The 9616-nt window shown below is 50.5% G+C and overlaps 1 protein-coding gene across 2 annotated transcripts; it reads left to right on the forward strand.

Moving 5' to 3' along the window:
- The first annotated feature begins 2241 nt into the window (after window positions 1–2241).
- On the forward strand, window positions 2242–7840 carry COPRS (coordinator of PRMT5 and differentiation stimulator). 2 transcript variants are annotated; one of them, XM_040641023.1, is made up of 4 exons: window positions 2242–2375; window positions 4538–4604; window positions 6728–6949; window positions 7395–7840. In XM_040641023.1, the coding sequence occupies exons 1-4, from the start codon at window positions 2277–2279 to the stop codon at window positions 7562–7564; spliced, it is 558 nt and encodes a 185-aa protein (XP_040496957.1). In that variant the 5' UTR covers window positions 2242–2276; the 3' UTR covers window positions 7565–7840. The 2 variants fall into 2 exon arrangements, with proteins under 2 accessions (XP_040496957.1, XP_008693795.1); XM_008695573.2 differs by lacking the exon at window positions 2242–2375 and adding an exon at window positions 2570–2660.
- Window positions 7841–9616: the final 1776 nt, after the last annotated feature.

Below are 9616 nucleotides of genomic sequence, written 5' to 3' on the forward strand. Positions count from 1 at the left end.
CTAAGTTCCTATCATATTAGAATCTGTTTTAGGACATTTTTACTTTGAGCTTTTGTACTCCAAATGTTGTTTGCTTGTCACTTGTTTTAAAATAAGAAAAATTTCCTCTTTCTCGTTTCCATGAAGGAAGTTTAACATACTAAATCCTGAATATGGCATTTTTGTTTTAGGAAGGAGATAGATACATGATTATAAGAGATGAGAGCAAAGAGGGTCATGGTTGGTGCTCTTTTTTTTTTAAGATTTATTTATTAGAGAGAGAGAGAGAAAAGTGGGGGGGGCAGAGGGAGGCGGATTTCAAGTAGATTACCTGCTGAGCGGAGAGCCCATTGTGGGGGCTCCCAAGTCCTCACCCTGAGATCTGAGCCGAAATCAGTCTGGCGCTTAACTGAGTGAGCCACCCGGGCGCCCCCTGGTGGTTGGCTCCTTAAAGCAAGGCTGTGAAGGTGGCTCACCCTGGCGTCGTCACAACCCTGTATCTGGGCTCACCATTGCAGGTTGTGAAGATACATTTATAGCTGGTGCACCTACAGCTTCACTGTTAGATGTGGTAGCTTCTGGCCATGTGTGTCAATTTAAATCTTTTGAAATTAAATATTTTCTCATTTAAACGACCACATTTCAAGTTCTCAACAGCCACAAGTCTATCATACTGGACATTACAGTTAATAGAGCTTTTATTTCCACCGTTAAAAGTTCTAGTGGAGTGTTGACCTCGGTCCAGTTAGATTTGGGAAACGACTCATGGGTCAGAACAGAGCACGCATTAATTGGTCACATTCTTTTCTCTGCAGGAAAGTCTACATAGAGGAAAGAAAAGGTACTGTGTATCAACGGTTAGGCTCAAATTTTTTAATAGTAGGAAAAGTTTTTATGTGAAATTTTATTTTTTATTTTTATTTATTTATTTTTGACAGAGAGAGACAGCCAGCGAGAGAGGGAACGCAGGGGGAGTGGGAGAGGAAGAAGCAGGCTCCCAGCGGAGGAGCCTGATGTGGGGCTCGATTCCAGAAACCCGGGATCACACCCTGAGCCGAAGGCAGACGCTCAACGACTGTGCCACCCAGGCGCCCCTTTTATGTGAAATTTTAAATTTGAGTGTAGTTGACACAATATAAACATCAGTTTCAGGTGTACAACATAGCCGATTCAACAACTCCATATGTTATGCTGTGCTCCCCACAAGTGTAGCTCCCATCTGTCACTGAACAAGTCCACTACAATATCATTGTATTTCCTATACTGTACCTTTTATCCCCGTGACTTACTCATTCTATGACTGGAAGCCTGTGTCTCCCACTCCCCTTCACCTGTTTTGTCCATCCCCCCTTACACTAATTTTTTTCAAATGTCTTTTGGTTTGCATTTTTGAGGGAGATGAAGGAATAAGCTCTCCAGTGTCCCAAAGACTGTCATAAGGTGGCCTCGTGAGCAGGAATCCCAGTTTCTAGCTTTTCTGCTACTTCATTGTTAAAATGATTATCACGCCCCGAGCAGGTCTGTTAGGAAGAGTTTGGGCAGCGTGGGGAAAGGCAGGGAAGGGTGACTTTAGAGTTGGGTTTATCCCCAACTCAGGCCCTGCCTGCTGCTGCCCTCAGGCTGTAGAGGGCCAGACTCTGAGCATTAAAAAAATAGCCCAGGCCAGACTACTGCGACAGCACAGAATGTTTAGGGTTACTGTGTCATGGTGTCTGCACATTGTTATCATCATCTGTCCTGGTTTCTAACCCATTAACTTTAAGAACCATCATTAACTTAGGGTGGAGAATCACTGGCTATGTCCATTTGTGGGTGGGTTATAGTCCCATTCCAGCCTGCGTTCTACGAACACCCGTGAGGAGAGCGTGAAATGTGGTTGGAGCTCCATTGCATTCAAACTTTTGAGAGCTGAGCTTTGTCAGGTAGAGTCGGGTAATTGAATATTCTAGCAGGAATTCGAGGCTTGGGGGCCGAAGCACAACCAGCGTGGTGGGGCAGGGATAACGGTTGGCACTGCAGACTGAGCTAGTCGTCGCGCTGGGATGGGCACGGGCAGGAGCGACAAAAATCCGATCCAGGGACCCGTAGGTAGGGGGCTTGGGCAACCGCGCGCGCCCCGCCCCTCTCGCGCCGCGCCGCCCCGCCCCTGGCTTCCTCGTGACCCGTGTCCCGCCCCCCTCGGCCGGGAGCACCCCCGGCTGATTGGCCCCTCCGCGGCGTATCCTCCGGCTGGCCGCCAGGCGGGTGCGTCACGTGGCCGAGCAGCGTCCAGGGCGCCGAGCCGCGGGCCACCAGGCATGGACCGTCAGGCCGCCGGAGCCCGGGCGCTGGGGGCCGCCGAGCCGCCTCGGGGGCCGCTGCTGCCGAGCGCGCGGGAGGCGCCCCTCAGCCCGGAGGTGAGCGCGGCCGCCCGCAGCGGCCCGGGGCGGGAAGTTGCGGGGCTCGCGGGCCGGGCGGGGCGAGGCGGGGCGGGGCGGGGGCCGCGGGGCCGGGGGAGCGCCGGTTGGGCGCGCGCTCGCGCTGGAAACCGCCGGGCCGCGGCGGCCGAGGGCGTGGGGGTGCGAGCGGGGCGGGAAGGCGGGCTGGCCTCGTCGGGGGCGCCTCTGCGTACTTGCCGAATGGGAGGCGATGCTGACGACCGAGAGTTGGGGGACACTGCCGGGGGCCTGGGCCGGGGCCAGGTGAGGGCGGCGAGGAGCGCGCTGTCCCCGAGGGACCTGTGACCACGGGTGGGGGATGCACGGCTCACCCTGAGCACCACATGATGTCTGATGCGCTCTCTCCCTTTCTGTTTACTGAAACCAAAGGCCCGGCTTGACGCAGGGTTTCCAGAAACTTGTTTTCATTTGCGCGCCAGACAGCTCCTGGTTTTTCAAAGACCGTTATTACAGTCATCACCTGCCCTTGTTTACAGTTAGTAAGTTCTGGATGGTGAGCTCGGAGAGGGTAGGAACCTCTGTTGAGAGCTGTTAACCCGGCGCCTGGCCTCGTGCCTGCCGCTGTAGGCACGGCTCTTAACGGAAGGGAGGAATGGAAAGCTTGTTTAAGCATCAAAGATGGTACTAAACCCGAGTAAGACAGGAAAAATGAAGTGATAGACTTAGAATTGCCTTGGAATGCAGATGGGATGAGACTAATTGTGTCAGGACGTAGCAGGAAGGGATGTGCGCTTCCTCTCCAAGGTGACAGGGTGGTGGTGCCTGCAGAGGCGTGGAGGTGAGGAAGGACAGGGCACATGGCTGGGAGCTTGGGTGGCAGAGCCTCAGGGCCAAGGGAGAGAGCTCTGCTCAACAGGTTGAGGGGCCGTGATGGGTGGTGTGAATGCCATGGCCAATTTTATGCTCCCATATGGAGGGCTGTTGAAGATTTTTGAGCAAAGTGGTGATTGATACTGTTAAGTTTGGACAGGGTGGGTGAGTGGGAGGGGCGGGAACTATGGCAGTGATCCATCTAAGAGATGCCACTAGCTGACCTGCAGTGGTGACCGAGGGTTGTCACTGACTACAGGAGGTGGTGTTTATTCATTAAATTTAGGGAGGACTAGGTCATGAGCTGATTGGGGCAGGTGCCAAGTGCACTTTAGGTGTAGGAGAAAAGAAGGCGGATTTAAATCAACAAATATTACATACCTGCTACGTGCCAGGTGTTTTCATAATGTTATCTCATCATAAGCCCCCTGTAAGGTCAGAGCAGTCATCTCCAATTTCCAGAGAAGGAATCCCAGGCATGGTGGTTGAAGTGATCTATCCAAGGTCACACTCTGAATGAATGGCAGAGCTGAGATTGAAACCAGGTCTTTCTTATGCAGGCTGTGGACATTTCTTGTTCCATTTACAAAGCAGTCTTGGAGGTGATAGGATTTCAGGAACTTTTGAGTGATGGGAGCAGAGAAGCATATGGTTGGCGGTAGGGGAAGAAGACTTCCCTTCATCATCACTTAGGGACTACAGCTTTGTTGCCCCCATAAATATCAGGAGACAGAATTTGCTAGAAAGTGAAGTCACTGAAAAGGTAAAAATGAACATGGCGGTAGCAACTGCAGGAAACAGCTACCAACCCTAGGGCTGAGGGGAGGAAGGAATGAGGCTGGAATGATTAAAATTTACAGGCTCAGAGGAGAGGCTTTGCAGAGCTGAAATTCCAACTTCTGAGGAGGAGGCGCTGCCCACAGCTACTGCTGGGGTCTCCGAGCTTGGAGGAGGGGGGCCTGAGGGCCTGGGACTCAGACCCCTGACGAGAGGGCCCAGCGAGGAGGTTGGCTCCACCAGTGTTGGCAAACCGTAAACTGGATTGCGAGGCTGCTGTAGGGGGGCGCTGCTGCCGCTGGGGGCGAAGTGTCGCTGGGGTGGTGTCTGCAGGAATAGGACGGAGCGAGGCCCTTCTCCCTCAGGCCTTGCTGCATCTCATAGGGCAAAACAGAAATGGGGGTTGCAAAGCCCCGGACCCACTCTCACGAAGGTGAGGATGGAAGGGTGGGTTTGGGGCTGTGAGCTGGTAGCTTAATACCGGGGATACCCCACACATCCAGGTGCTGGGTAACCGTCTCTTCTTCCTGCAGGCCAGCTTTGCCCCCACTGACCCCTCCGGGCAAGAGAGAGAGACCAAGAAGGCCATGGATCGGCTAGGCAAGTAGACGGTGGAGATGGGGGGTGGATGTGGGGAGGGACCAAGGGAGCGAGGAGAGGGACCGTCCCTACGTCTTGTTGGTCTCCTCTTTCCAGCCAGTTCTCTTGGCTGCTGAGTTGCGTTTTCTTCCCGGTGTTTCCACGGTGCCCTCGTGTGGTACTCCTGGCCTTGTGTTCAAACCTTACCCTTCTCCAGAGAAAGACAGCTTCAGGCAGTGGCAAGAGTATGGGCTTTGGAGCCATCCACCTTCAGCTCTCGCGTGGGCTCGGGTTTTGTGGCCTTAGATAAGTCACTTACCCTTTCTTCCTCTTTAAAATGGGGATAATGATGCTTACGTCACAGGGCAGTTCTGAGGCTCGGGTGGGAGGATCTCCAGCTGTACTAGCCAGCAGCTACTAGGGCTCTTTAATCTAAGCGAATTATAGTTAAATACAATGAAAACCTCAGTTCCCTGTTCACATTAGCCGCATTTCAAGTGCTCGGCTGTCACACGTGGCTCCTGCCAGCCAGCCTGTTGGAGCGCAGATGAGAGAGTATTACCATCATCACAGAAACTTGTGTTGGATAGTGCTGGTCTGGAGGAAGCACTGTGCCCGCACGTAGACGTAGTTACAACAGCTGACACGTGCTGAGTAAGGGCCAGGTACAGTTCCAAGTGTTTCTTTTCCCATTCCCGCCTTCTTCAAACAAACAAACAAACAGCTCTCACAACAATCCTATCTTCCTCTTTACAGATGAGAAAACTGAGGCACAGAGTAAAAATTTTTTAAAAATATGGTCAGGCACCTAAAGTGTGCCATTTACCAGTTTCAAAGCATCCAGTTCAGTGGCATTTAGTAGAGTCACAGCGCCGTGTAACCACTGTGGCTGTTTAGTTCCCGAGCATTTTTAGCACCCCACCACCCTGTACCCGATAAGTAGCCACACCCCCTGCCCCCTTCCTCGAGCCCCTGGTGACCACTGATCAGCTTTCTGTCTCCGTGGATTTCCCAGTACTGGACAGGCAAATGTGAGTTGCGCGTCAGTGGAATGATAGCCCATGTGGCCTTTTATGTCTGGCTTCTTCCACTCAGCATAGTATGTCCAAGTTTCGTTCATGTAGCATGAATCAGTCCATTCCTTTTTATGGCTGAACCCTTCCATCATCTGGATACGCTGCATCTTGCTTGCTTATTCATCCCGTGAATGTTTGTTTCCACCTTCTGGTGATTGTGAACAGTGCTGTCACGAACATTATTGTACACGTCTCGCTTAAATACCTGTTTTCAATTCTTTGGGCTATCTGTTTCGGAGGGGAATTGCTGGGCTGCGTGCTAGCTCTGTGTTTAAGTTCTTGAGGACTTGGTCGAGTCCATTTCCGCTCAGTCACGCAGTGACTAATTGGCACAACTGGCATACGGACTGGGATTGTCCAGCTCCAGAGCCCGTGCCCTCAACTATGGCTTTTTCGCTTATAACTGCCTTTATTATACAGTGTTAGTAGCATGGCTGTGTTGAGGCTGATTCTTTCCCCAGCTCCGACCTGGCATCACCATAGCACGATGTGCTGGGAGGTCCATTATCCTCCCCCAGACTTTCCTCCATTATTTTGAGACCTTTTGAAGATATACCTTCCAGCCCTCCCCGGTATTGGGAGGAGGAGACGTGGTGGCTGTCTGTTGTGATTGGATGGGTTCTGCTCTTCTGCCTGCTTTCCTCCCGCCACCCCTTGTCCTGTGCTCCTTGAGGATGAAGAGAGGAATAGAAGAGTAAAAATTCAATTCAAGTGTGTATTGTGAAAGCTTGTCATTTTCCAGATGCCTTTTGCCTTAGTTACCTGTAAACTACCTAAACATATAAACTCTGCTTGATTTGCTTGATTCCCTGTGTGGATTACAAGACCTCGCAATTAATGGCCTCATTTAAGGCAAACGTTTTATTGAAAAAAATGATCAACCTTCTTCGAAAAAGGTAAACAGAACAACATTTTTTTTTTTTAAGTGCGCAGGTGGCTAAAGAACTCTGTACCCTTGTTTTACTCTTGCCCTCTCAGTAAGGTTGCCAGACATTTTCCACGCACAGGAGTAGGTCCTGTGTCGTTGCTAGTGGTTTTAAGACCTTCTTCCTTCTGTTGATTTCTCAGCCAGTGGAGCACAGAGTGTCCCTAATGGTAGTCCTACCCATGGCGAGGGTACCCACTCGGAAGAGGAAGGCTTTGTTGTGGATGATGAGGATTCTGATGGGGACCTGAATACCTGGGAGCTGTCAGAAGGGGTGTCCGACTGTCCACCCAAGGAACAGGCTGCTGATCTTTTTAACGAGGACTGGGACTTGGAGTTGAAGGCAGATCAAGGGAATCCATATGGTAGGTGTGGCATTTCTAGGGTCCTAGACCAAGGTTCGGAGGCCCTCCTCCCGGATTACCCCGAAGGCAGACATTTTGGAAGACGGACCCAGTCCGTGAGCTTAGCCTGATACCTGTTACAGGGCTGAAGTGCCTGTGACAGCTTCTCTTTCATATTGGAAAAAATGCAAATTTTGTAGTTGACTCTCTTAAAATATCTGTGTGACTCTGGCAGCTGCAGGCAAAAGTGCTGTTGCAGCCTCTGCACTGCTAAGGGCCCTCCTCCGAGAAGCACCGCTTGGGGGGTGCCTCAGAACGCACGCGTTCAAAAGCCAAGGAGGGCTCTGTGTGTGTGCTTTTGAGCTGCAGGTGCCTGTCCCCTAGACACTTTTTGGCTATCTGTCTCTCCTCCCCTCCTCCCTTTAATTTTTTTTTTGTTGTTGTTTGTTTTTTAAACTGCTTGCAGATGCCGATGACATCCAGGGTTGCATTTCTCAAGAGGTCAAACCTTGGGTGTGCTGTGCCCCGCAAGGAGACATGATCTATGACCCCAGTTGGCACCATCCACCTCCGCTGATACCCCATTATTCCAAGATGGTCTTCGAAACAGGACAGTTTGATGATGCTGAAGATTGAGTCTGCAGCTTTTTGCCTGGTGGGTGGGCGTACCCTCCAGATGGAGGTCTCTCTTCCTTTCATTGAGGTGAGCGGTCACGTTTGAGGACACATTCCCAGCGATCCCCGAGTTGGGCACGCAGACTGGTGTTAACAGAGGTCCCGATGTCCTCCAGTTCTGTTGTTGTTGTTGTCGTTGTTGTTGTTTTTAATGAGCTCCTCCTTGGGACATGTGAGTGTTTGTGTCTGTGTCAGGAGGAGTTGTGTTCTTTATAAATAAAGGTAGAAAAAATTTGATATGCTTTTGTTTACTCCCCCCCCCCCCTTTAATTGGATACTTACCAGCAAAGCTTTACTCCTTCAGTGCAAGTCCCTGGCTTACATTTTAAGGATTGGAGGTACTCGGATGCTTAAAACTACTCTATGAAAGAAAATAATGTTTTGGGCAGAGATTAGAATCCAAGAAATGTTGGCGACTTTGTGGCTGATTTCTTTTCTTTTTTTTTTTTTTTTAAAGATTTTATTTATTTATTCGACAGAGATAGAGACAGCCAGCGAGAGAGGGAACACAAGCAGGGGGAGTGGGAGAGGAAGAAGCAGGCTCATAGCGGAGGAGCCTGATGTGGGGCTCGATCCCACAACGCCGGGATCACGCCCCGAGCCGAAGGCAGACGCTTAACCGCTGTGCCACCCAGGGGCCCCGTGTGGCTGATTTCTATTCCTGTTGATGAACAAGTCACCATTTACTTGGTTAACAAGGGCTTTTGGTAAGAAGGAACACGAAATGGCAAATGAGTTAAACCAGCAATTATATAGCCCTCTGTTGGTATGAAAGGATTTTAAACCTTTACTTTCCATTTAATCATTTACTCTTTACAATGATATGAAGTCACTATTTTTTTAATTGCCTTATTTTATTTTTAAAAGATTTTATTTGTAAGTAATCTCTATACCCAATGTGGAGCTTGAACTCACAACCCCGAGATCAAGAGTTGCATGCTTCCCCTGACTGAGCCAGCCAGACACCCCTAAGTTGTGTCATTTTCAAGATAAGGGAAAAAAGACTCAAAATGTTTTGACTTCTGTAAGATCCCAGGGCCAGGAAATGGCAGAGCCATGCCCGAACCCCACGTGTGACTCTGCGGTCTGCTTTCCTTGGCTGCCCACCCCCTTGTGGGTACAAGCCTAGAGGTGGGTTCTGGGGGCCATGCCTTGGCAGGTCTGTGAGGTGCCAGACTAAGTCGCCTTTGCCTCTCTGGCCGGCTCAGGGAGTCTTCTTACCTCCCTGCCTCCCTCTTGAAGCTGAATCAAGAACAAGTTTCAGGTCTGAAATCGGAATCAACTCCATAGCCGTCAAGTGAACATTTAACCATTTAAATGATTTTTCAGAGGCCCCACAAGGTGTGTGAGCAGGGCACAACCTTATGAGGGAAAGTGGTGGCTTTTGCTATGAGGGGCCTCATGACCAAAACTATCCTAGGGAGAAAAAAGTGTCCCTTCCACTATCTTTGCTAAAGGGACAGTCGTAGACCATCTCACCACACTGCTCTGTCTTTCCTCTTCCTCCCGGTGCCAGATCTGATTAGACCAGTGTGAAAATGAGCATTTCTGGTGTGAAAAGGTGAACTTGGGAAACTGAGCCAGGCAACGTCGGGGGCTTGAGGAGAATGGCAGAACGGCAAGGCTGTCCTGTTGACAGGTTGTGTTGGCCCGTGTGTAAGCTGGAGCAGTGAAACTGAATAAAAGCGAATGAAAGCACAAGCCGTGAGGTGGGCGAGTGTACGGATGTTGGAGGGAGGGAAGAAAACACGTATGAAAAGCCCATGTGCGTTAGAGGCGGAGCAAAGGAAATTCACCAGGTGCTGCTGCTGCGATCCGAGGAGCAGCTGAGAATCTAGGACACTCTTGTGTTTTAGGAGTTAATCTTTGTGGCTCCTCCTTCTGGTTGTTTCCAGCAAATTGGGTAGGAGGGCAATAGGGTCTACTGGAGGAAGGATGTAGAAAGTTGGGTATGTCGGGAGAACAAGAGGAAGAGGGAGTTGAGTCAATTGTTCTGATTTAAATAAGGCTTTG

The sequence above is a fragment of the Ursus maritimus genome, unplaced genomic scaffold (assembly GCF_017311325.1).
Source record: "Ursus maritimus isolate PB19 unplaced genomic scaffold, ASM1731132v1 scaffold_24, whole genome shotgun sequence".
Lineage (NCBI taxonomy): Eukaryota > Metazoa > Chordata > Mammalia > Carnivora > Ursidae > Ursus > Ursus maritimus.

What these genes read in the sequence shown, in the direction of transcription:
- COPRS (XM_040641023.1), top strand. Translation starts at nt 2,277, where the DNA reads ATGGACCGTCAGGCCGCCGGAGCCCGGGCGCTGGGGGCCGCCGAGCCG. An exon ending in AGGCGCCCCTCAGCCCGGAG is followed by an intron (nt 2,376 to 4,537) that starts GTGAGCGCGGCC and finishes TTCTTCCTGCAG; the next exon opens with GCCAGCTTTGCCCCCACTGA. An exon ending in AGATCAAGGGAATCCATATG is followed by an intron (nt 6,950 to 7,394) that starts GTAGGTGTGGCA and finishes AACTGCTTGCAG; the next exon opens with ATGCCGATGACATCCAGGGT.